At 42.4% G+C, this 27,056-nt stretch overlaps 6 protein-coding genes across 6 annotated transcripts; 1 reads left to right on the top strand and 5 right to left on the bottom strand. All coding sequences in view use genetic code 12, as the record gives it.

The window, feature by feature from the left end:
• Nucleotides 1-21: 21 nt before the first annotated feature.
• RJT20DRAFT_78247 (uncharacterized protein) lies at nt 22-600 on the bottom strand (the record flags this gene model as incomplete). The annotated part of the gene is made up of 1 exon (XM_064921201.1): nt 22-600. A coding segment is annotated over one exon (579 nt), but the record flags the coding sequence as incomplete, so codon positions are not given.
• A 1,807-nt stretch (nt 601-2,407) lies between these two features.
• On the bottom strand, nt 2,408-3,409 carry RJT20DRAFT_132926 (uncharacterized protein; the record flags this gene model as incomplete). Its single annotated transcript, XM_064918178.1, has 1 exon — nt 2,408-3,409. One exon carries the CDS (start codon nt 3,407-3,409, stop codon nt 2,408-2,410), a length of 1,002 nt encoding a protein of 333 aa, XP_064777857.1.
• A 380-nt stretch (nt 3,410-3,789) lies between these two features.
• RJT20DRAFT_125194 (enolase I) lies at nt 3,790-5,713 on the bottom strand. Its single transcript, XM_064916427.1, has one exon. It carries the CDS (start codon nt 5,444-5,446, stop codon nt 4,127-4,129), a length of 1,320 nt encoding a protein of 439 aa, XP_064777856.1. The 5' UTR covers nt 5,447-5,713; the 3' UTR covers nt 3,790-4,126.
• Nucleotides 5,714-7,927: 2,214 nt separating this feature from the next.
• Nucleotides 7,928-10,007, bottom strand: RJT20DRAFT_103022 (uncharacterized protein; the record flags this gene model as incomplete). Its single annotated transcript, XM_064915688.1, has 2 exons — nt 7,928-9,361; nt 9,476-10,007. Coding segments are annotated over 2 exons (1,654 nt in total), but the record flags the coding sequence as incomplete, so codon positions are not given.
• Nucleotides 10,008-10,972: 965 nt separating this feature from the next.
• On the bottom strand, nt 10,973-12,169 carry RJT20DRAFT_79437 (Hyphally-regulated cell wall protein; the record flags this gene model as incomplete). The annotated part of the gene is made up of 1 exon (XM_064921215.1): nt 10,973-12,169. A coding segment is annotated over one exon (1,197 nt), but the record flags the coding sequence as incomplete, so codon positions are not given.
• A 5,220-nt stretch (nt 12,170-17,389) lies between these two features.
• Nucleotides 17,390-19,437, top strand: RJT20DRAFT_149125 (Hyphally regulated cell wall protein N-terminal-domain-containing protein; the record flags this gene model as incomplete). Its single annotated transcript, XM_064918998.1, has 5 exons — nt 17,390-17,564; nt 17,586-17,725; nt 17,756-17,774; nt 17,814-19,051; nt 19,228-19,437. 5 exons carry the CDS (start codon nt 17,390-17,392, stop codon nt 19,261-19,263), a joined length of 1,608 nt encoding a protein of 535 aa, XP_064777853.1. The 3' UTR covers nt 19,264-19,437.
• Between the last annotated feature and the right edge of the window lie 7,619 nt (nt 19,438-27,056).

Below are 27,056 nucleotides of genomic sequence, written 5' to 3'. Positions count from 1 at the left end.
CCCGTACCGCAGCATTGTCGTAGAAGACCCGTACCGCAGCATTGTCGTAGAAGACCCGTACCGCAGCATTGTCGTAGAAGACCCGTACCGCAGCATTGTCGTAGAAGACCCGTACCGCAGCATTGTCGTAGAAGACCCGTACCGCAGCATTGTCGTAGAAGACCCGTACCGCAGCATTGTCGTAGAAGACCCGTACCGCAGCATTGTCGTAGAAGACCCGTACCGCAGCATTGTCGTAGAAGACCCGTACCGCAGCATTGTCGTAGAAGACCCGTACCGCAGCATTGTCGTAGAAGACCCGTACCGCAGCATTGTCGTAGAAGACCCGTACCGCAGCATTGTCGTAGAAGACCCGTACCGCAGCATTGTCGTAGAAGACCCGTACCGCAGCATTGTCGTAGAAGACCCGTACCGCAGCATTGTCGTAGAAGACCCGTACCGCAGCATTGTCGTAGAAGACCCGTACCGCAGCATTGTCGTAGAAGACCCGTACCGCAGCATTGTCGTAGAAGACCCGTACCGCAGCATTGTCGTAGAAGACCCGTACCGCAGCATTGTCGTAGAAGACCCGTACCGCAGCATTGTCGTAGAAGACCCGTACCGCAGCATTGTCGTAGAAGACCCGTACCGCAGCATTGTCGTAGAAGACCCGTACCGCAGCATTGTCGTGGAGTGTGGGGCAATCACGTGTATGTAAATTTTCTTTATACTTCTAAAGATCTTAGATAAGATCAATAATGTGCAAAATTTGTAAAAAATTGCAAATTGCCCAACTTCAAACAAAGAATAGACTAACTTTTATTTTTAAAATTTTGGAAATATGATTCAGTGTCCAAGTATTAACATTCATTAAGTATACAAAGATATGCCTTTTTCACTAAATAGAACTACTTTACCAAAAAAACATAAGTATACAAAGAGGCTTAAATAAGCATTCATTCCTTAATTTTATCATCATAAGTGGCAAAACAGCCTTGATGGAACTTTCTTTTCAAACAAAACATCCCAAACCTCCTAGTTGCCTTTTGTTTTGGAAGTACGTAAGAGCTCCAGATTAGCGTAGGAAGCTGCTTTGATATTCGGTCTTTGGCTTAACTACCTCTTCACAACGGATTATGACATCGGTATTGAACAGCTTCAGCACAATCAATTTCGCCTGAGTTTTGAACATCAACAGTGACTTCGAGACGATCATTATCCTCGTCAGCTGAGACGTTCAAGTCGGTGATGTCAAATTGACAGTAACTCAACCCCACCCCAATGTGAATGATACATCTCTACCCTACTTCTCGTATACCTTCAGTGATATCTTCTCTGTGTAACTCTCTCCATTTCTCAGTAGCAATAGGTGGATTCCACCTTCTTGAATGGGAATAATAAAGATAACGGTGAAATCTCCAAATGAGACTGCGGCAATGCCATTCCCTCCTTCACTACTCCCATACCGATCAATTCTTTGGCCTTAGGCAACCAGGGCGTATCACCTGGTGTATAACTTAGGTAGCTCTATAGTGTATCCGACGTGTTGATTCAATGTTGGTGGATTAAAGTAAGTAAGCATAGATAAACTCTTTGACAAGCTTGCACAAACCACCCCGGTAGAGAATGGAGATGGTTCCGACGCTTTCTAGGACTAATGTAAATGCAGCACATACTTTAGTAGTTGCGTACGCAAAAGCTACTTGTACTAAAGACATATTTTATCAAAATATTGACAAATTTGGAAATTAATCAACTTCAAGAACTCATTGTTCTAATGGTTTATTTGATTAATATTGAGTGAGGATTGAGTATTAATAGTTATGTTAATTGAAACAAGGTGTACATTGTTTACGAAAGAAAGACAGGAGGACTCATGGCATTCCTGGCAGATCCTGCGTGGAATTCCTATACCATATATTAAGCTCTTTTATAGTAGTTGAAATAGAGAATCATGCTGCGCGTAAGGAGCTAAATGTATTGTGCCATCAAATCACTCTTATTCAGCAAATCCTAAAGTATCATTATTTGGTTTCTTTGGAAGTCTAATCCCGCCTCCAAGTGCTCATGTTTTTGAATCATTAGATTGTATAGGGCGGAAATCACTTACATCTTGATCAGGATCTTTCTCCTAGTCCTCTTCCCTATCTGCGTAGATATGGTCTTTAGTATACTCGCTGTTACTCTTACTTCCCAATATGAAATCGAGATTTTCAAAACCCTTTGCATATTTTCCTATTGTTCGTTTGATTTGATAATCCAAAATCTATCACAAGAAATCTTCCCAGAAACTCCAACGTGAATGTTAGGGATCCTGACATCATTATGTGAGACACCCATCAGGTGAAGCTCTTTAAGCCTTAACTTTATTATTCTATGAACTTCAGATCTATCCCATTCATTGACTGGTAATTCTTCTCCAAGATATTCAAAGATGTGTATAGGATGGTCCCGAAGTCCGTTCCACTAAACCAGAAGCAAGAATCTTCGGGTAGTTATGTGCAAACTCTGATGCTCCAATTTTTTCATTGATATCAAGTTCATTGAAGAACATATCATAATATTGCTCTGTATCCCGACCCTCGTCATCCAATCCAAAGGAATGCCCGTCCATTAACCACTCCTTGTCGTAATAGTATATTTTGACAAATACCGTGGAAGGAAGTTCGAATTGAGGAAAACTCTTTGCGGCATCGTATTCAACTCTACAGTAAGTGTTTCCTGGATTATCATGAATGTTGTCACCCCATTCACCCTGATCTTCAAGGATAGTTGGCGGCCATCTTTTCCTAGGAGGGGATGAAGATGAAGACTTCTTGGAATTAGTAGCTGATGGACCTACGTTATCTAGGATATCTATAGATCCATTAAGTAGTACAGCTCCGTTGCTTGTGACTTCTAAGGCATCGAAAATACGTTTAGCACCGTCAAAAGAATTGTTGAAAAATCCAGCAATTAGCGATCTTAAAGTGAAGCCTTCCTCTATAGATTCTGGATCTGACACAACGTAATATCTAATAACTAGCTTCCTCTCCTTGTTAAATTCGTACTCAAGGAATGCCGAGAAGTTGTTTACATCCGAGAGAAGGATACGATTGGTTCCAGTAACGAACGCCTGATAGAGGTACTTCCTTAGCACTTTAGTAAAGCAAATAGTCAGGTTCCAATCATTATCTTCAAACATTCTTCCATTGACTTGCAAGCTGGGTCTCGTCCCTAAATATGCCATAAGGCCTTTGAATCCATCATCCATTCTATAGTTACTCTTTTTGAAGTTTCCTATACCCAAGCAATATAATGGTCTTTGGAAGCCCGGAGAGACATTGGCTTTCCAAAGATGAACAATATCAGGTTTGAATAGTAGAGGTGGTCTAAAGGAAATACTACCAAAATCAGTCTGATCACAAAGCTGCGCCAATAGGCGTGACATTGAGTAAGATTTAGTTATGATAGGATTGAGCTGTAACAGAGATCGGCAAAATTTATGGGTTCTGTCATTCAAAGTCGCACCTATTGGTTAAGTCATACCAGAAAGAAACATGATTAATAATTTAAAGTTTTCAATCAAGCACCTATTCATATATAAACCCCAAAGACTCACATAATTGAAAGGACATAATTGAAAGGCAGATTGCAAAATTATTTTCTGTACCTCCTACATTTCCAGGGTTTGATTAGTCTTATGTGCAGTGGGACTTAGTGATCTATACTACTCCAGCTAGCTTGTAGCATATGGAAATCTCTACAAGATTGTCAAATACTTGCTGCGGAATTATTCTTTGCTCATATTGCATCAATGAATATAATGAGTATATATTTACATCCTTAAAATATAATACCGCTGTATGCTCAGAACTATGAGTAGAATGGTTTGATTTAAGCCCATATGATGTAAATTTTGCTGCAAATACCTATAGAGGAATTGGATTATCTGAAGTGATTTCCATTCAATGCCTGGAAATAGTAACGTCACTTAAAGAGTTGCAAAGAGATACTAAAAGCTGTAACCCCTATTGAAATAAAGCTTTTGTAAAATCTGAAATAATAATCATAGAGGTAAAACCATAGGTTGTCTTTTGAGGATGTATTCGTAGCAGGATGCCTTCGTAGAAAAAGCTAAAGTATCATAATTCAGAAGAAAGGCATCTTATAAGGTGAACGCAGTGTGAAAGTTCTTACCAGCGTAGACAGCCTTCTCGCCCAATTCTTCCTCGATTCTCAAGATTTGGTTCAACTTTGCCAATCTCTCCGACCTAGCTGGAGCACCAGTCTTGATCTGTCCCGTTCTCAAACCAACAGCGATATCGGCAATGGTTGTATCCTCAGTTTCACCTGATCTATGAGAAACCATCACACCCCACCCCGCAGCATACGAGTCATTGGCAGCTTGGATAGACTCGGTCAATGTACCAATTTGGTTTACTTTTAACAATAAAGCGTTGGCAGCTTTCTTGTCAACAGCTGTCTTGATTCTGATTGGATTCGTAACAGTTAAGTCATCAGCAACAATTTGAAGCTTATTTGCAACCTTTGGGAAGAACTTAACCCAAGAGTCCCAATCATCCTCAGCAAAAGGGTCTTCAAGGTTAACAATCGGATAAGTATCAATCAACTTCAAGTACAAGTCACCCAATTCTTCACCTGTCAACCACTTCGACGGGTCGGAGTTTGGATTCTTAAAGTCCAAATCATATTTATCGTCGTGGTAGAACTCTGATGAAGCAGGATCCAATGCAATACCAACCTGGCCTGTGTAACCAGCTTGATCAATGGCTTCAGTGATCAAATCTAGAGCCTCATTTGCGGTATTAATATCTGGAGCTACCCCACCCTCGTCACCTACATTACCAGCAGAAAGGCCGTACTTCTTCTTGGCAAGCGATTTCAACGTATGATAGACTTCAGTATTGATCCTCAAGGCTTCAGAAAATGACGGTGCAGCAGCTGGAACAATCATGAACTCTTGGAAAGCTAACGAACCACCTGCGTGAGTACCACCATTTAATACATTTTGGAATGGAACTGGCAAAACAAATGGATCTTGATTAGCACCAGAGAGGTCAGATAAGTGCTTGTAGAATGGCACAATCTTCTCAGCAGCACCTGCCTTGGCTGCAGCCAAAGAGACACCCAATATGGCATTGGCCCCTAACTTAGACTTGTTTGGGGTGCCATCCAAAGAATTCAAGAACTTATCAACAGCTTTTTGGTTCTTAATGTCAAGATTGGCCTTGACAAAAGCTGGAGCAATTATGTCATTGACATTACCAACAGCTTTTAGAACGCCCTTGCCTAGCCACTTTGACTTGTCCCCATCTCTCAATTCGAGGGCCTCGTGAACACCCGTAGAAGCACCAGATGGCACAATGGCTCTGAAGAGACCCTTTTCGGTGTGCAAATCGACTTCAACTGTGGGGTTTCCACGAGAATCATAGACATAACGAGCAAACACTTTAGAGACAGTCATAGTAGAATTGAAGAATATATGTTAAATCACAATTGTACTCACGGAGACAATGATAGGTAAATATTTCCATTTCAATACTAGCGGTCAATCGACTGGTCTATATACTAAGTGATTAAAGTAGAAGCCTACCGAATCTGTCGGAGTTAACAAGAGGGCATCAGATGATCCTATCTATTTGCACCCACCGAGTCTTTCGGGCCGGACGGAGTAACTACAAGGAGATGGAGTGGGAGTACGTAATGGCACATTAGTCAAGTTGCTAGAGGTTAAATAGACTACAAGTGGACACATTGAGGGTCACAAGTCTTCTGGTGGCTTGAGTGAGTCCGAGAGGGATAGGAACATAGGGGGACCTATATGGTTGCTATGAGCAGTTATATGCAAGAAGGAGATAAGACAGGCTCTTACAAAACATCCCCTCAAAATATGGGGTATGCAGCGTTGCAATGCGGCAGTGGTGCTTTCAGGTGATAGCAAGGCACAATTACTTGCGATAGTAAAGATTGGCTCTCCTCGGTATTGTTAAGGCGTTGCCTTGGGTGATAGAAACCATTGGTGTGTACCTCATCTTGAGCAAAGCAGAGTTTATTTACAGCGGGATTAGGAATAGGCTATACTAATGGATGGTTAGGTAACAGTGAAGAGTATGCGAGCATTTGTTTACAAATTTCATGCTTGGCTACAATGTTTCTACTGAAGTCGACGCGTTACAGCGTAGAGATAGTGATCCTAATGACATCTCTTATTCTATATCTAAGGTTGATGAGTTTTAGTCATAGGTTCTTACTCAGTAGTAATGAGACAGGAACTATATCAATCCAACAACACAAAATCTAAGTTAATAGCAGGCTTTTACCAGAAAAAAGAGATGATCATTGGGATACTGATTACCCAAAATTAAACTTTCCAATTGTTACGATCGATTGGTATTGATTATTGTACAAATACTGCAAAGATGTGGAATATGACCCTGCATCACGCTACGTGGAAGGCTGCTGTTCATTTTTTTGCAGGTAATTGGCAAGCAGCTTACTGGAAGGCTTACTAGAGGATGACTGGGTAATGTCCTGGAGATACTACAAATAGATAGTAGGCCAAGGGCATGTGGCTGACTACGTTTTACACCGGTAGTTGATTTGTACGTCATATCTCACTAACAGTGCAATATATACTCTTACTAACGTTATTGCCATAGGTAACCCAGTGTTACCGTACATTAACTCCACTGAGGTACACAGTATTCTCCGACATAATTCGCACCCGTTAACTGAAAGTGGATATAGTAAACTGAAATGTGATTATATAATACATTATTAAAACGTGCGTGCGAAGACAAAGTGACATGGATTATGTAATATAGTGATCATAATCTATTGGTTTGCGACATGGAGAATGCTCAAAGATATATTGCTCATGTAACACACTTTCAGGTAGTGGTTTCCCAAGAAACATGCTCTCCTCCAGTTGCGCTAGCATTGTTATGATTGGCATCCCTGAAATATTGGCTCATGTAAACAAAACGACATGAAACTTGTACAGCGGTAATTCGTAGTATATTTTTGGATTATAAGTGAGAGAAAGAAGCTGTACAGAAGATTTGAGGCTTTGAAGTTATCCAGGCCAAAGAAATTCTCCTTTCGTATCTGTAAAATTGAGGTCATCTCAAGAAGAAGTAAATAACTCTCTCTAAAATCACGCTATACGAACGTTTGCTTCTTTGCGTCAAACCCCTTTGATGGCGTGGCTCTACTTGAAGACTGCAAATTTCACGACTTGCGTGTGCATATAGCATCACAGAAATATAGCCTAAAGTTGACAATTGGGCTAAACAAATAACCAGAAAGGCTTCATCCAACCGATGTTGAAGATCTCATAGAACTACTACGATGATCTTAAGTAGTTCACCGAAGGACAGGAAAGGACAATACATAATTTTTTGCTCATAAACTACGCCTTCATATTGGCGAATATTCAGTCATGTTCTGTGCTCTAGGACCCTTAGCTGTATCGATCTTTTGAAGCATTGCAATAGTTTAAAACTTTATCACACCTAGACCAAAGAGGGGGCTTTTACTGGCGGCATGGAGGTTCCAAAATGAATAAAAGCAGTCCCCTTTCGGTATAGAAAGGACGCAAGGTAAATCATAGATGCACGCATGCTTCTGTACAACACTGCCTGCAGTTTTGCAGCTGAAGGTTTTACAATCGCCCGCATTGACAATGGAACAACTGCAACCCAACAGTAGGAATTATGCTTCATCCAAATGCTGCTCTTGGAAGTGTGAAAACATCAATGTCTCTCCATTTCTTCCAACCAAGTAAATAGAATGGTGTCATTTGGACGGTCACGATGTTCAACTGAAAAAATTCAATATTGAACCTCTTGTAAGAATTACTACACGGTTGCGAAATTCTAGTGTTACAGTTCTCCTCGAAAAAATCTAGCCATCTACTTTCTTCTAATTAATCGAATTGCCATAATGGCTAGTTAGTTCGTAAAATTATCAATTTCAAAGGTGTTACTAGGACAAAAGTCGAGAAACAAGGAAATAGATTGGTACTATTTATGAAGGTGTATATATCAAATCTATCAAAAGGCCAATTTAATTGGCATGGTTGCCAATTTAAAAATTAAAAATTAAAACGTAGAGTCGAAGACTAAAAATATCCGTATACTCAATAATCGACTGATGCATTAGAGAGAAAGTCTCGCTTTTCAGTATGGAGATATGTATCTTGTGGGACATATATCATATACGTCCCACAAATGCTTTTATCTAGGCATAAAGCTTCTTACCTGAAGAATCTGAGGATACCACCTCTAGTTGTAGTAACTTCTACGGTAGTAGTTGGAATGGTGGTAGTGAATTCATCTGTAACTGTAGTAGTTATAGTTGTGGACTCAAGGCTGTAAACGGTTTCAACTGAAAGATCTGAGTTTGAAACTGTCACTGTAACAGCATCTCCAGTGATGGTAACTGGAACACAGGATGATTCCTCAGTTGGAGACTCAATAACAGTTGGATTCTCAACGATGACAGTATCAGTACCACCTGGTGTATCAGTCTCGGTGATAGTCCTGGTGGTAGTACCAGTCCAAGTAGAAGTGATTGTAGTTTGAGTGTTAGCAGTGGATGGGACTTCAACAATTACGGTGTCGGTACCTCCAAGAGTGTCAGTCTCGGTAATGGTACGAGTAGTAGTACCAGTCCAAGTAGAGGTCTCGGTGGTTTGAGAGTTGGATGGAACTTCAACGATAACAGTGTCAGTTCCTCCAGCAGTGTCAGTCTCAGTGACTGTGATAGTCTCAGTTCCTGTCCAGACAGAAGTGATGGTGGTTTGAGTGTTAGCAGTAGATGGAACTTCAACAATAACAGTGTCGGTACCTCCAAGAGTATCAGTCTCGGTAATGGTACGAGTAGTAGTACCAGTCCAAGTAGAGGTCTCGGTGGTTTGAGAGTTGGATGGAACTTCAACGATAACAGTGTCAGTTCCTCCAGCAGTGTCAGTCTCAGTGACAGTGATAGTCTCAGTTCCTGTCCAGACAGAAGTGATGGTGGTTTGAGTGTTAGCAGTAGATGGAACTTCAACAACAACAGTGTCGGTACCTCCAAGAGTGTCAGTCTCGGTGATGGTACGAGTAGTAGTACCAGTCCAAGTAGAGGTCTCGGTGGTTTGAGAGTTGGATGGAACCTCAACGATAACAGTGTCAGTTCCTCCAGCAGTGTCAGTCTCAGTGACAGTGATAGTCTCAGTTCCTGTCCAGACAGAAGTGATGGTGGTTTGACTGTTAGCAGTGGATGGAACTTCAACAATAACAGTGTCGGTACCTCCAAGAGTATCAGTCTCGGTAATGGTACGAGTAGTAGTACCAGTCCAAGTAGAAGTCTCGGTGGTTTGAGAGTTGGATGGAACTTCAACGATAACAGTGTCAGTTCCTCCAGCAGTATCAGTCTCAGTGACAGTGATAGTCTCAGTTCCTGTCCAGACAGAAGTGATGGTGGTTTGACTGTTAGCAGTGGATGGAACTTCAACAATAACAGTGTCGGTACCTCCAAGAGTATCAGTCTCGGTAATGGTACGAGTAGTAGTACCAGTCCAAGTAGAAGTCTCGGTGGTTTGAGAGTTGGATGGAACTTCAACGATAACAGTGTCAGTTCCTCCAGCAGTGTCAGTAACAGTAATAGTCTGTGTAGTAGTACCAGTCCAGACAGAAGTCTCAGTGGTTTGACTGTTTGGAGTAGATGGAACTTCAACAATGACTGTGTCGGTTCCTCCAAGAGTATCAGTCTCGGTAATGGTACGAGTAGTAGTACCAGTCCAAGTAGAAGTCTCGGTGGTTTGAGAGTTGGATGGAACTTCAACAATGACGGTGTCGGTACCTCCAAGAGTGTCGGTCTCAGTGATGGTACGAGTAGTAGTACCAGTCCAGACAGAAGTCTCGGTGGTTTGAGAGTTGGATGGAACTTCAACGATAACAGTGTCAGTTCCTCCAGCAGTGTCAGTAACAGTAATAGTCTGTGTAGTAGTACCAGTCCAGACAGAAGTCTCAGTGGTTTGACTGTTTGGAGTAGATGGAACTTCAACAATGACTGTGTCGGTTCCTCCAAGAGTATCAGTCTCGGTAATGGTACGAGTAGTAGTACCAGTCCAAGTAGAAGTCTCGGTGGTTTGAGAGTTGGATGGAACTTCAACAATGACGGTGTCGGTACCTCCAAGAGTGTCGGTCTCAGTGATGGTACGAGTAGTAGTACCAGTCCAGACAGAAGTCTCAGTGGTTTGAGAGTTGGATGGAACTTCAACGATAACAGTGTCAGTTCCTCCAGCAGTGTCAGTAACAGTAATAGTCTGTGTAGTAGTACCAGTCCAGACAGAAGTCTCAGTGGTTTGACTGTTTGGAGTAGATGGAACTTCAACAATGACTGTGTCGGTTCCTCCAAGAGTATCAGTCTCGGTAATGGTACGAGTAGTAGTACCAGTCCAAGTAGAAGTCTCGGTGGTTTGAGAGTTGGATGGAACTTCAACAATGACGGTGTCGGTACCTCCAAGAGTGTCGGTCTCAGTGATGGTACGAGTAGTAGTACCAGTCCAGACAGAAGTCTCAGTGGTTTGAGAGTTGGATGGAACTTCAACAATGACGGTGTCAGTACCTCCAATAGTGTCCGTTTGAGTAATGGTCTGGGTAGTAGTGCCGGTCCAAATGGAAGTAGTAGTAGTCTGAGAGTTTGATGGAACCTCGACAACAACAGTGTCAGTGCCTCCAAGAGTATCAGTTTCCGTGATAGTCTGCGTAGTAGTACCAGTCCAGATAGATGTAACAGTGGTTTGAGAGTTAGATGGAACTTCGACAATAACAGTGTCAGTGCCACCGAGAGTGTCAGTTTGAGTAATGGTCTGGGTAGTAGTACCAGTCCATACAGAAGTGGTAGTAGTTTGAGAGTTAGAAGGAACTTCAACGATCACTGTGTCAGTACCACCAACGGTGTCAGTAACAGTGACAGTTGATGTCACAGAACCAGTCCAGATAGATGTAATGGTGGTCTGTGAGTTAGATTTTGTGCTACAGATGGAAGAAACAATGGATGAGGATGTGTACCAACTGTTAGCAGCATCGGTAGAAATAAGAATTTGCTCAAACTCAGTACAGACAGATCCATCTGGGTTGGTGGTGGCGAAAGTGGAAGTTGAAGCAGTAGCAGAAGTACCTGGGGCTGGTGGCAAGGTCTTACAAGTCAAACAGTTAGTTGGCTTGTTAGCTCCAGCTGGAATTGGGCCATTGTATTGAAGGGCACCCAATCCAACGGAAGTCAATCCCACACCAGGATCAGTAACAATCTTGAAGTTAGAATTAATGTATCCAGTACCAATGTTGAACTTCTGTGACAACAATCCAGCACCGTTAAGAGTCAAAATACCAGTACTGGAACTGTAACTCCAAGCTGGTCCCAAAGTAGCAAAAATTGGGATATCCAATCCAATGATGTTACCGTTACCATAACCAGCAACAGTAAAGGTTTGTGGTAATGCAACGGCGTTGACTCTGATAGAAGAGGCTGAATCAGCCAAGTACAAAGTCTGCGACGATGAAACTGACAACAAACCATTGGCAAGGAAGATAGCAGAGTTCTGATCTGCTACAATACAACCGGATCCTGAGATAGACGTTGTCAGCTGATAGATTTCGTTGTACAAACAAATAGTACCAGGGTTAGAAATGGTTGTTAATGGAGCACCAAGAGTCACTACACCATTGGATCTTGTTTGTTGGTAAAAAACCAATAAACCTGTGTTGGACCACACTGGAGCAGTGATAGACATGATAGGAGTTCCAACGGAACCATTTCCTCCAAGGTACATCTCACCATTGTTAGTGAACGAAAGACCGACCAATTGGTAGGTTGGAGCAGTTAAGGATTGAACAGAGTTGAATGCAATTATACCGTCATTAGTGATACCACCAAGTCCGGATGCAAGGGTAACAGTCAAAGCAATTAAGTTGTTTGTAGAACTAATGTAGAAGCCAGCACCAGATTCCACATCAAGGTTACCAGTTAAAACAGAAAGGGCATTGTCAACGATAGACCAGTAAGCACCGGAATCGATAGTTATGTCACCAATAGAAAGGGTAAGAAAACCTCTGTCTACTCTGTTGCTGGTCACTTCAAGTGCAAGAGCAGTGGCTCCCAAAAGGAGTGCCCTCGTTAACAAGTTAGAAAGCAACATGGCACTTTTGATTACTTTGAAAGTTGTTGAACACTAAAAATCTTGTCTAACTTTGGTGGAAGACGAGTAGTTATATATACCCGTCATGCTGAAACGGATAATAATCTTAGCTACTTTCGGGGCACCAGTTGACAATTAGTTTAAGATCTCCCAAACTCTTTTCAGAAAAGAGGTATTACAACAAGTCAAGAATTTCACAGTATTGCAATCGAATTCGATTTGCGACATCAATAGTGCTTAGAATTTCCATTACGTGCATGAATATTATTAGTGCCAAAGTTTCATTTCAATACGACAGTTGCATGGTCATCTAGTGATGCAGTATTTTCAAACAAGATGAGGCGGCCGATTCGTATTATTATCGTGTTTAGAGTTGATACTGTGCAGACTTGCATAATAAACCTGGGTGTGACGGGCAAAAACCATAGTGACAGAGAATTGGAAGTTACGTTGACATGTTCCTGCACCGGAGATCCTCTGTTTTCAGTGTGGACGGCTACATACTATTGTTGTCACATGTAGACAATCGCCATACGTTGGCTGGTAATAAGATGGTCATAATGTGTCATGGAGGACAAAGATGCCAAGGTGCCTATTCTAATGTGTTTCTGAGGTATAATTGAGAGATATGTGCCTTATCCTATTCACCTTGTGCAGGGTCTGTTACGAGTATGCTTGCAACATTAAATTGATTGATGAATTAGCCTTTAATTGTCTGCGAGGCTTAAGCTGTAAGGAAACTTTCTTTGTAAAAAATTGTACAAGGCTCCTACATGTACCGAACGGGTAAATCAGCACCCGTAACCGGTTCTGATATTGAGAGACAAGGGTTCAAATTCAATTTCAAGTAACATTAGATAGTACATGATGCAATGTTTCTCCACCTTCGCACACTGACTCGGGATATGATAATATGCACTTTACCGCCTGCGTTCCTGTCCGTAAGTTTTGGAACAGCACAACTACTTAAAAAATATTATGTTATTTTATCAATCAGTTTTCCATTAAGTCCACACCTCTAATGTTGCTATATTCTCTCTTGTGTTGGCCTCCATTTGCAACATTGAACTAGAACTCTATTTGTTACCAGTTTCACTTTGCGATCCTTGAATTAGTTCATGTACACCCGTGGGCCCAGGAAAAAGATTGCTACGATCTGCGCCAGAGATACCTCATTGGTGGATTTTTCCAATGAATTGGGAATATCAACTCGGAGGTGTGAACCACATTAACAATATAGAGACATCGGTAGCAAGGATTGTCTAAGATAATTCTTGAGTTCTGGCTGATTTTCTTATTTGTATTACGGCTAACAATGGGGGGGGGATCGCTTTTTACAGATTATCACATTGCTATTTTTGATGATTGATACTCTTCGTATTCGGCGACTGTATGTCCACTAATTTAAAGAAAATCCTACTCTTTCGTATGAGAGTAAGATGTTCCTCAGGAGTTCTGCAAGTCAAATTCATATCTTAATCTACATTAATTTCAGTGCTCACAACACGAGTGTCATATGCCAAGACGTATATTGAAACCATCTTGTCGGAGAGCTTCGCATTTGAAAAGTGCCTATTGTAAGAGCGACATACTTGAATGAAACCGAACAACTTGATGAGCGGCTGAAATTCCTTCCATTGAATCTGTAACAATAAGGAAGTATGGCTAAATTGTAATTCTCTACGCAAGTACTAGAACTTAATTGTAATTAGCTCATACTCTATTTAATGGAATTATCAAATGTTTGGGAATTCTATTAAAGGATCATTGCTTCATAAGATTGTTTCAATAAGGTATTTTCCCAAACCAATTAATTTGTTATATTTTTTGCAATAATTTGCTAAATTATTACGAAGTTTTTAATTCCAAATACTTTAAACATGACCAACCAATAGACAATGCTTGTAATTTAAAAATCAAAGAAGTTAAACTTGGAATAGAGCCTACCAGTACTGACAACAATCACTACTTTGACAGTGTATACCTTACGTTTACGGGATTTTCTTTACAGATGCTCATGTGACAACATGGCTCTCACCACAGCCACAGCAACTTCAACCCATAGAACTTACACATCTTTGAAATATGGAGGAGTACAGGCGTTAATAAGACATGACCAGCCATCATAATTTGACCTTTGGCTGTCTAGAACATCTGGGATTGAGCTAAACCTAAAACTAGATTGGACTAAAAAATAAAAAGAGACGTTGCGGATTTAATTATCCGGCATAATATAGCCTCTCTTCACTGTACAATAACTATCAGTTATCACGGAAATAATGAACTCAAGAAGATGTGCTACACATCCTCGGCGTTGTTCTACAATGATTTGATTGACAGGATTCTCATGTACATTTCAATCTTTATAATATTGAAGGAAATAGCATGTCGGATAAGTGAGTGGAGTTCGGAGTGTGAAGATATATGAAATATTCATTTTGTGCATGGACGAGGTTCTTCATCTAGACTTAGTTATTATTTTCTCATTGTTATTGAAACGCTCAGTTATCTCAAAATAAATATGGTTAGCTCTTCAAAATATCCAGACAAACGCACCGTTTATTATTAGAATATTTCTCAACCCCACCTATGGAAAGAGGTACCGGCTTACTACCAATGAAACCGGGGGGAGTAGATGGTGGATGATTTACGGCACTTTGAATTACTTTTACGTTATTGTTACATCTATCGATTCGTATTCGTATTTTGTATTCGAAGTCATGATTTTCGTAATAGGTGTTTCCTTGTCGAAATAGATATCCGATTTAATGTAGAGATGAGCTTTTCTACTTGCTATGTGGGGTGAAGCCAAAGAAGAAGTCGCATCACCCAAAAAAATTGCTTCAAGATTCATTCTGGGCGTTGACTAGAGACCCTTCAATCTTAACGAACGGGTCCAGAGTGGATTTCGTCGGATCCATAGCCGGAAGACTGTACATTGTAGCCTGGAATGGTAGGAGTGGTTCCTTTGACCTCTCCTTGCTAAACAAGTACTGGGTGTTCTGTGCACATCTTTACTTCGCTACGGTAAAGCACGGACTTACAGGGCATCATGTCCGGCATGGAATTTCTCTGCATCATGCTCATGAAACTTCTCTATTCATTCAGATCACAGCCATTTTCGCGTAAGGTTAGCGAGAATCCGAGCAGCTGAGCAGTGAAAAATCAGCTGCCGAAAAATTTCATCGACACACAGGATCAAAAAAAAAAACTACTTGGCAGGGTTCGGTGCGTCCACTCTATGAAGTATCGAAAGCGGATATGAATCTTCTCAATTCAGACAAATAAGGGTTCTCAATAAGATTTCATGATCCATGATGAATATGTAAGGGATCACCCAAAGACTAAAGAATCAGATTCAACATGTAGTTATAGGCTGATTTAATTCTTTAAATGAGCAAGTAGTATCCTCTAACACGGCACTGAATTTAAATGCTGTAGTTACAAAGTACAAACATAATATTGTTTCAAAATATAAAGTTTTGTTCCACTAAGGCATGTTCCCCAATCCCGTTATATACCCTAAATGGAAATGTCACACAAACCCGTTGAAGGACCCTGTATTTCTGTGTTGATGCAGAGGGTGTTGAAAAATTGGATGTAGTATTAAGGCAATCTCGTACTGGAGCAAGTAATGGTTTAGTTGTGCATCAACTTTAAACTTTCATTGCCAATTGTCAGGGTGCACTATGGCAACTGGTGCCGATCTTAGATAAAATTAAGTTCTGGGTCTTCTGCCGGCTGGTCTAAATTTCTAAATTTAATTTCTAGAGAAGGGCAGGCTCCAACCTCATAGCCAGCGTGACAACTAATAATTTGTGAATGTTACTCAATAGCCATTCAAACACCCCTATACGCTGTGCCTATCTCTTAACTATTCTAATGCCGTTGTCATCTATTGCCACAAGATAAATGGAACCTCATAACTCTATCTCTGCTTATCTCATTTGACGCAGGGTACCAGCTCTCCGCATCCTTCTCCGTAACTACTTAGCGAATACGATCTGCGATGTTGGCTTGTGAACATTCCGTAATTTTTTGCCCATGGATGCACGTCTGCTTGATGCATAAAACTTCCATTTATACGCATTTATGAAATTTTCTCGTTGTCGTAAGTAGCGACAGGCATCTTCAAGCGAGGCTTCTCGTAACCCCGACAAGGTTTTGTCGATGCACCAAGGGTTGTATAAGCAAAGGGTCCTGTCACGGGGGGCACATGAAAAAGCGTTTAGTTCCAGAACTGTGCCATAGCAGAAGAGACCACCGTATGGTGACAAATGAGAGGATAGAGGTTCTTAATATCATCATGGGTGAATACGATGTAGATGTAGCACACTTAAGAGTAATCTTAATGATTAGCATCTTTAAGACCTTCTTGTCAACCCCCGTTGCTGGATCAAAAACATGTCCATTCATTTCAGCTAAATCCATCGTTCTATGTACGCCTCTTTTTTAGAAGCAACGATCCAAAACCTGCATACAAGCATACGTTGCGCTTAAATAAAATTCAGTGAACAAATTTCAGAAAATATTAATGTATACCATGTGTAAGTCATTCGGTTAAGAGTTTCGTAAGTAAGCAACTTGGAAGCTCCAAAAATATCCAAGGTGAACCACGATGACACTTTATGGGAGTTCGCAACAGCAAGATGTCCACAAATTAGATATCAGCATACAATTCAAACTGCTGATCGTCAATCTAACTGTCTCCTGAAGTTTATTGTCCACCCACTAAAACTTAAGATCCCAAGGGATCATTCGAAGATGATACATGTGCTTTTGTTGTTCCGTAGGCTTGGCATATTCTGGAAGAAACCTGCATGGACGCATAAGGTTTTGGTTGCACAATAATATTTTTGCAAGCAAATTATTTTCCCTTTGCATGAAACAAAGTATTCCATTAACCCAAAATGCCGATAATCCATTTCAAATGGGACAGTACGAGATCCAAATGATCGTCAGTTAGGTTGCCGATGGGCGGCCGTCACGTACGTCAACAACTAGATTATTTCTTATACTGTGAATCAGTATGTCTCCAATTTGGATTCCCCAGGGCTATTTTCATCTTACGTTCCGCATACTATTACCCTGTGGTAGCGAAAGAAATGAAATTAGACCGTTTTCAATGCAAAATGTTCACCTTGCGGCCCACTTTATATAAACTATTCCACCTGTCACATTTTGTAGGTTTAATTACTATTCCTCAAATCCACGCCAAAGATGTTATTTCGCAAACACCTAATAGCATCGCTTTTGCTGGTTGTTACAGTATGGGCTGCAACAATCACAGAAGACACAATAGATAGAGGTACCTTAAACCTCGGAATAGGCGATACAACAATAGCAGATGGGGTGTATTGGTCTATAGTGGACAATGCCCTAACTGCATTGGCTGGTAATCTTGATGTGGGAACAGGTTCCGGATTTTACATATCTAGTACATCCAACCTCATTGCATTAACTGTTACACTTGCCTCTGGAATAGGTTCTATAACCAATGATGGTATAATTGCCTTCAACTCTGTTCAATCCTTAACCGCCCCAACCTACCAATTGGTCGGTCTTTCGTTCACTAACAATGGTGAGATGTACCTTGGAGGAAATGGTTCCATTGGAACTCCTATCATGTCTATCACTGCTCCAGTGTGGTCCAACACAGGTTTATTGGTTTTTTACCAACAAACAAGATCCAATGGTGTAGTGACTCTTGGTGCTCCATTAACAACCATTTCTAACCCTGGTACTATTTGTTTGTACAACGAAATCTATCAGCTGACAACGTCTATCTCAGGATCCGGTTGTATTGTAGCAGATCAGAACTCTGCTATCTTCCTTGCCAATGGTTTGTTGTCAGTTTCATCGTCGCAGACTTTGTACTTGGCTGATTCAGCCTCTTCTATCAGAGTCAACGCCGTTGCATTACCACAAACCTTTACTGTTGCTGGTTATGGTAACGGTAACATCATTGGATTGGATATCCCAATTTTTGCTACTTTGGGACCAGCTTGGAGTTACAGTTCCAGTACTGGTATTTTGACTCTTAACGGTGCTGGATTGTTGTCACAGAAGTTCAACATTGGTACTGGATACATTAATTCTAACTTCAAGATTGTTACTGATCCTGGTGTGGGATTGACTTCCGTTGGATTGGGTGCCCTTCAATACAATGGCCCAATTCCAGCTGGAGCTAACAAGCCAACTAACTGTTTGACTTGTAAGACCTTGCCACCAGCCCCAGGTACTTCTGCTACTGCTTCAACTTCCACTTTCGCCACCACCAACCCAGATGGATCTGTCTGTACTGAGTTTGAGCAAATTCTTATTTCTACCGATGCTGCTAACAGTTGGTACACATCCTCATCCATTGTTTCTTCCATCTGTAGCACCCAGTCGAACTCTCAGACAACCATTACGTCTATCTGGACTGGTTCTGAGACAACAACTGTTACTGTTACTGACACCGTTGGTGGTACTGACACAGTGATCGTTGAAGTTCCTTCTAACTCTCAAACTACCCTTACTTCGGTTTGGACTGGTACTACTACCCAGACCATTACTCAAACTGACACTCTCGGTGGTACTGACACTGTTATTGTCGAAGTTCCTTCAAATCCTCAAACCACTGTTACTTCTGTGTGGACCGGTTCTGAGACAACTACCATCACCTTTACTGACACACAAGGAGGTACGGACACAGTCGTTGTTGAAGTTCCATCTAACTCTCAAACCACCGAGACCTCTACTTGGACTGGTACTACTACTCGTACCATCACCGAGACTGACACTCTTGGAGGTACCGACACTGTTATTGTTGAAGTTCCATCCACTGCTAACACTCAAACCACCATCACTTCTGTCTGGACAGGAACTGAGACTATCACCGTCACTGAGACTGACACTGCTGGAGGAACTGACACAGTTATCGTTGAGGTTCCATCCAACTCTCAAACCACCGAGACCTCTACTTGGACTGGTACTACTACTCGTACCATTACCGAGACTGATACTCTTGGAGGTACCGACACTGTTATTGTTGAAGTTCCATCCACTGCTAACAGTCAAACCACCATCACTTCTGTCTGGACAGGAACTGAGACTATCACTGTCACTGAGACTGACACTGCTGGAGGAACTGACACTGTTATCGTTGAGGTTCCATCCAACTCTCAAACCACCGAGACCTCTACTTGGACTGGTACTACTACTCGTACCATCACCGAGACTGACACTCTTGGAGGTACCGACACTGTTATTGTTGAAGTTCCATCTACTGCTAACACTCAAACCACCGTCACTTCTGTCTGGACCGGTTCTGTTACTACCACAGTTACTTTCACAGACACCGTTGGCGGCACAGACACAGTCGTTGTTGAGGTCCCATCCAACTCACAAACCACTGATACTTCTACTTGGACTGGTACTACTACTCGTACCATTACCGAGACTGATACTCTTGGAGGTACCGACACCGTCATTGTTGAAGTTCCATCTGCTGTTAATAGTCAAACAACTATAACATCAACTTGGACTGGCACCACCACACGTACCGTGACCGAGACTGATACTCTTGGTGGTACAGACACTGTTATTGTAGAAGTTCCTTCTAATCCTCAGACTACATTGACTTCTGCTTGGACTGGAATCGATACTACTACCATTACTCTTACTGACACACAAGGAGGCACTGATACTGTTATTGTTGAAGTTCCATCAAACCCTCAGACTACTCTTACTTCAACCTGGACAGGTACTACTACTGAGACTATCACCGAGACTGACACTCTCGGAGGTACTGATACCGTAATTATCGTGGAACCAACAAGCTTAGTTTCTAGTTCTTGTGATTCGACTGTTACGATCATCCCTACTGTGACAGTTACAAATTCAGAGAGTGCTTCACAGACTACGGTGGTTTCTACTACCACATTCTTTGAGACTGAGACTGTCAGCTCCATTGAAACTGATTTCGATACCGAGACCGATACCATCACTGTTGATCAATCATCAACTGAGGTTGAAACTTCCTCTGAATCTTCCAGTGCATGTGATTCCACAGTAACAATTATTCCAACTGTTACTGTTACAAATTCAGAAAGTGTTTTGCAGACTACTGTGGTTTCCACAACCACATTCTACGAAACCGAGACTGTCAGCTCCATTGAAACTGATTTCGATACCGAGACCGATACCATCACTGTTGATCAATCATCATCTGAAATTTCATCTTCCGAGGTGTCATCAAGCTCAGATGTTGTCACTATTTGTCTCAGAGATGGATCCAACTGTATTACAGTTAGCTCTTCGGAAAGCTCTGAATCTTTCTCTGAAGTTAGCTCTACCTCTGAAGTGAGCTCCACTTCTGATGTCAGCTCCTCATCTGAAATTTCATCTTCAGAGGTCAGCTCTTCATCTGAAGTCAGCTCTTCATCTGAAGTCAGCTCTCCATCTGAAGTCAGCTCTTCATCTGAAGTCAGCTCTTCATCTGAGGTCAGCTCTTCTTCTGAGGTCAGCTCTTCTTCGGGAGTTTCATCTTCATCTGAAGTCAGTTCTTCATCTGAGGTCAGCTCCTCATCTGAGGTCAGTTCTAGAGTTAGCTCCACTTCTGAAGTTAGCTCATCTTTGGAACTGTCATCTTCGATTGCCGAGACCAGTGCCTCTTCCAGTGAATGTGATTCTACAGTAACAATTATTCCAACTGTTACTATCACAAATTCAGAAAGCGTTTTGCAGACTACTGTGGTTTCCACAACCACATTCTACGAAACTGAGACTGTCAGCTCCATTGAAACTGATTTCGATACCGAGACCGATACCATCACTGTTGATCAATCATCATCTGAAATTTCATCTTCCGAGGTGTCATCAAGCTCAGATGTTGTCACTATTTGTCTCAGAGATGGATCCAACTGTATTACAGTTAGCTCTTCGGAAAGCTCTCAATCTTCCTCTGAAGTTAGCTCTACATCTGAAGTTAGCTCTACATCTGAAGTGAGCTCCACTTCTGATGTCAGCTCCTCATCTGAAATTTCATCTTCAGAGGTCAGCTCTTCATCTGAAGTCAGCTCTTCATCTGAAGTCAGCTCTCCATCTGAAGTCAGCTCTTCATCTGAGGTCAGCTCTTCATCTGAGGTCAGCTCTTCATCTGAAGTCAGCTCTTCATCTGAGGTCAGCTCTTCTTCTGAGGTCAGCTCTTCTTCGGGAGTTTCATCTTCATCTGAAGTCAGTTCTTCATCTGAGGTCAGCTCCTCATCTGAGGTCAGTTCTGGAGTTAGCTCCACTTCTGAAGTTAGCTCATCTTTGGAACTGTCATCTTCGATTGCCGAGACCAGTGCCTCTTCCAGTGAATGTGATTCTACAGTAACAATTATTCCAACTGTTACTATCACAAATTCAGAAAGCGTTTTGCAGACTACTGTGGTTTCCACAACCACATTCTACGAAACTGAGACTGTCAGCTCCATTGAAACTGATTTCGATACCGAGACCGATACCATCACTGTTGATCAATCATCATCTGAAATTTCATCTTCCGAGGTGTCATCAAGCTCAGATGTTGTCACTATTTGTCTCAGAGATGGATCCAACTGTATTACAGTTAGCTCTTCGGAAAGCTCTGAATCTTCCTCTGAAGTTAGCTCTACCTCTGAAGTGAGCTCCACTTCTGATGTCAGCTCCTCATCTGAAATTTCATCTTCAGAGGTCAGCTCTTCATCTGAAGTCAGCTCTTCATCTGAAGTCAGCTCTCCATCTGAAGTCAGCTCTTCATCTGAAGTCAGCTCTTCATCTGAAGTCAGCTCTCCATCTGAAGTCAGCTCTTCATCTGAGGTCAGCTCTTCATCTGAAGTCAGCTCTTCATCTGAGGTCAGCTCTTCATCTGAGGTCAGCTCTCCATCTGAAGTCAGCTCTTCATCTGAAGTCAGCTCTCCATCTGAAGTCAGCTCTTCTTCTGAGGTCAGCTCTTCATCTGAGGTCAGCTCTTCATCTGAGGTCAGCTCTTCTTCGGGAGTTTCATCTTCATCTGAGGTCAGCTCTTCATCTGAGGTCAGCTCTACTTCTGATATCAGCTCTTCATCTGAGGTCAGCTCTTCTTCTGAGGTCAGCTCTTTATCTGAGGTCAGCTCTTTATCTGAGGTCAGCTCTTCATCTGAAGTCAGCTCTTCTTCTGAATTCAGCTCTTCTTCTGAAGTCAGTACTTCCTCTGAAGTCCTTTCGTCATCAGTTGAAGCCACTAGCGTTGTCTCCACCGACTGTGACTCAACAGTTACAGTTATTCCAACAATCACAGTAACTCTTTCTGATACTGTTATCCAAACAACGATCGTCTCCACCTCTACCTTCTACGAGACCGAGACTGTAAGTTCAATTGATACTGAATTCGGCACTGAAACTGACACTATCACAGTGGATCCATCTTCTGGAGTCAGCTCTACTTCCGAAATCATTTCATCTTCCGAAGTCGTCTCATCTTCTGAAGTCAGTTCCACAGAGGTCAGCTCTTCATCTGCAGTTTCATCTTCATCTGAGGTCAGCTCTTCTTCTGAGGTCAGCTCTTCATCTGAAGTCAGCTCTTCATCTGAGGTCAGCTCTTCTTCTGAGGTCAGCTCTTCATCTGAAGTCAGCTCTTCATCTGAGGTCAGCTCTTCTTCTGAGGTCAGCTCTTCATCAGAGGTCAGCTCTTCTTCTGAGGTCAGCTCTTCTTCTGAGGTCAGCTCTTCATCAGAGGTCAGCTCTTCTTCTGAGGTCAGCTCTTCTTCTGAGGTCAGCTCTTCATCTGAGGTCAGCTCTTCTTCGGGAGTTTCATCTTCATCTGAGGTCAGCTCTTCATCTGAGGTCAGCTCTTCATCTGAGGTCAGCTCTTCATCTGAAGTCAGCTCTTCATCTGAAGTCAGCTCTTCATCTGCAGTTTCATCTTCATCTGAGGTCAGCTCTTCATCCGAGGTCAGCTCTTCTTCTGAGGTCAGCTCTTCTTCGGGAGTCAGCTCTTCGGGAGTTTCATCTTCATCTGAGGTCAGTTCTTCATCTGAGGTTAGCTCCTCATCTGAAGGTTCATCAACTTCAGAGAGCAGCGTTGTAACTGATTGCGATTCTACTGTTACAGTAAATCCTACGATAACAGTATCTGCATCTGTTGTACAGACTACAGTTGTGTCAACTTCAACTATTTATGAAACAGAGACTGTTAGCTCAGTTGAAAGTGACTATGTATCTGATACGGAAACCATCACCGTGGATGAATCCTCTTCTACTTCTTCATCTGAGGCCACTTCCTCTTCTGATGTCACTTCTTCATCCAGCGAAGAAACTTCATCTGTTGAAGGAACGTCTGTTGTTGAGACTTCCTCTGTTGAGTCATCTGAAGCTACTTCCTCTTCTGAAGCTACTTCTTCATCTGAGGCTACTTCCTCTTCTGAGGCTACTTCTTCATCCACCGAAGAAACTTCATCTGTTGAAGGTACTTCCGTTGTTGAGACTTCCTCTGTTGAGTCATCTGAGGTTACATCCTCTTCTGAGGCTACTTCTTCATCCGAGGCTACTTCCTCTTCTGAGGCTACTTCTTCATCCACCGAAGAAACTTCATCTGTTGAAGGTACTTCCGTTGTTGAGACTTCCTCTGTTGAGTCGTCTGAAGCTACTTCCTCTTCTGAGGCTACTTCCTCTTCTGAGGCTACTTCCTCTTCTGATGCTACTTCCTCTTCTGAGGCTACTTCTTCATCCACCGAAGAAACTTCATCTGTTGAAGGTACTTCCGTTGTTGAGACTTCCTCTGTTGAGTCATCTGAAGCTACTTCCTCTTCTGAGGCTACTTCTTCATCTGAGGCTACTTCCTCTTCTGAGGCTACTTCTTCATCTACCGAAGAAACTTCATCTGTTGAAGGTACTTCCGTTGTTGAGACTTCATCTGTTGAGTCATCCGAGGCTACTTCCTCATCCGAGGCTACTTCCTCTTCAGAGGCTACTTCTTCATCTGAGGCTACTTCCTCTTCTGAGGCTACTTCTTCATCCACCGAAGAAACTTCATCTGTTGAAGGTACTTCCGTTGTTGAGACTTCCTCTGTTGAGTCATCCGAGGCTACTTCCTCTTCTGAGGCTACTTCTTCATCCACTGAAGAAACTTCATCTGTTGAAGGTACTTCCGTTGTTGAGACTTCATCTGTTGAGTCATCCGAGGCTACTTCCTCATCTGAGGCTACTTCCTCTTCAGAGGCTACTTCTTCATCTGAGGCTACTTCCTCTTCTGATGCTACTTCTTCATCTGAGGCTACTTCCTCTTCTGAGGCTACTTCTTCATCCACCGAAGAAACTTCATCTGTTGAAGGTACTTCCGTTGTTGAGACTTCCTCTGTTGAGTCGTCTGAAGCTACTTCCTCTTCTGAGGCTACTTCCTCTTCTGATGTCACTTCTTCATCCACCGAAGAAACTTCATCTGTTGAAGGTACGTCGGTTGTTGAGACTTCCTACGTTGAGTCATCTGAGGTTACTTCCTCTACCACCGATCAATCTTCATCTGTTGAAGGTACTTCCGTTGTTGAGACTTCCTCTGTTGAGTCGTCTGAAGTTACTTCCTCTTCTGAGGCTACTTCTTCTTCTGAGGCTACTTCCTCTTCTGATGTCACTTCTTCATCCACCGAAGAAACTTCATCTGTTGAAGGTACTTCCGTTGTTGAGACTTCCTCTTCTGAGGCTACTTCTTCTTCTGAGGCTACTTCCTCTTCTGATGTCACTTCTTCATCCACCGAAGAAACTTCATCTGTTGAAGGTACGTCCGTTGTTGAGACTTCCTCTGTTGAGTCATCTGAGGTTACTTCCTCTTCTGAGGCTACTTCTTCATCTGAGGCTACTTCCTCTTCTGAGGCTACTTCTTCATCCACCGAAGAAACTTCATCTGTTGAAGGTACTTCCGTTGTTGAGACTTCCTCTGTTGAGTCGTCTGAAGCTACTTCCTCTTCTGAGGCTACTTCCTCTTCTGATGTCACTTCTTCATCCACCGAAGAAACTTCATCTGTTGAAGGTACTTCGGTTGTTGAGACTTCCTCCGTTGAGTCATCTGAGGTTACTTCCTCTACCACCGATCAATCTTCATCTGTTGAAGGTACTTCCGTTGTTGAGACTTCCTCTTCTGAGGCTACTTCTTCTTCTGAGGCTACTTCCTCTTCTGATGTCACTTCTTCATCCACCGAAGAAACTTCATCTGTTGAAGGTACTTCCGTTGTTGAGACTTCCTCTTCTGAGGCTACTTCTTCTTCTGAGGCTACTTCCTCTTCTGATGTCACTTCTTCATCCACCGAAGAAACTTCATCTGTTGAAGGTACGTCCGTTGTTGAGACTTCCTCTGTTGAGTCGTCTGAAGTTACTTCCTCTTCTGAGGCTACTTCTTCTTCTGAGGCTACTTCCTCTTCTAATGTCACTTCTTCATCCACCGAAGAAACTTCATCTGTTGAAGGTACGTCCGTTGTTAAGACTTCCTCTGTTGTGTCATCTGAGGTTACTTCCTCTTCTGAGGCTACTTCTTCATCTGAGGCTACTTCCTCTTCTGAGGCTACTTCTTTATCCACCGAAGAATCTTCATCTGTTGAAGGTACTTCGGTTGTTGAGACTTCCTCCGTTGAGTCATCTGAGGTTACTTCTTCTTCTGAGGTTACTTCCTCTTCTGAAAGTTCTTCCTCAGAATATTCTTCTAGCTCGTTGAGTTTCTCGGTTTCATCGTGGGCAAATGCTTCATCTTCTGAGGCTCCATCGTCCGTCGCTCCATCATCTGAGCCTTCTTCTATTGAATCTACTTTGATTTCATCTAGTGACACTTCATCTAGTGAGTCCAGCCCATCAACCGTCGAGGAAACTTCATCCGCCACTTCCTCTTCTGAGGAAACTTCATTTGTTGATACCTCTTCTGCTGAGATTACTTCTTCCACTGAGGGCAATTCTTCCGTTGAGACTTCCTCTGCTGAGGGAACTTCTTCTGCTGAAGGTACTTCATCCACTGAGGGTACTTCATCCGCTGAAGGTACTTCATCCACTGAGGGTACTTCATCCACTGAGGGTGCTTCATCAGCTGAGATTACTTCATCGGCTGAGATTACTTCATCGGCTGAGATTACTTCTTCCACTCTTGAGAGCTCATCAAACTCGGACATGATAACAATTTGTCTTAGAGATGGCTCAAACTGTGTAACTATGTCGAACTCTGACAATAGTTCTGAAGCCACTTCCACCGTTGATGTTACTGAATCTTCAGAAGCAACAGAAACAGCTGGAACTTCTTCTACTGGAGAGGCAGGTGAATCTACCAAGGCCACCGGAACTGCTGGTATTTCTTCAACCGAGGAGACTATTGAAACCAATGAATCTACCATTGAATCTACTCCAGCTGGCACACTTTCTACTGGAGAAAATACTCAAACTGGTGAATCCACCAAGGCTACAGAGACTACTGGAGCTGAAGACACCACTAAATCCACCGCAAACGGCACTACTGAAGAGACTGGAGCAACCGTTACTACCTCTGCATCGGAAGGTTCGACTAACTCTGATACAGTGTCTACAGTTGTAGAGGTAACCCTGACTGTATGTGTCAGAGGTTCTGGATGCGTGGTAGTGACAACTGAAGTCCCAACAACTTTAACTTCATCTGCATCTGAAACTAGAGGAGACTCTACAGTTACTGTGGAAGCCCCAACAAACACTTCTGAAGGATCTGGTTCTGGTTCTGGTTCTGGTTCTGGTTCTGGTTCTGGTTCTGGCTCTGGTTCTGGCTCTGGCTCTGGTTCTGGTTCTGGCTCTGGTTCTGAGTCTGGTTCTGGTTCTGGTTCTGGTTCTGGTTCTGGTTCTGGTTCTGGCTCTGGTTCTGGTTCTGGCTCTGAGTCTGGCTCTGGTTCTGGTTCTGGCTCTG

Source organism: Scheffersomyces xylosifermentans (assembly GCF_036884685.1).
Source record: "Scheffersomyces xylosifermentans strain CBS 12540 chromosome Unknown RJT20scaffold_1, whole genome shotgun sequence".
NCBI lineage: Eukaryota > Fungi > Ascomycota > Pichiomycetes > Serinales > Debaryomycetaceae > Scheffersomyces > Scheffersomyces xylosifermentans.
This window is presented reverse-complemented; position numbering and strand designations above follow the sequence as displayed.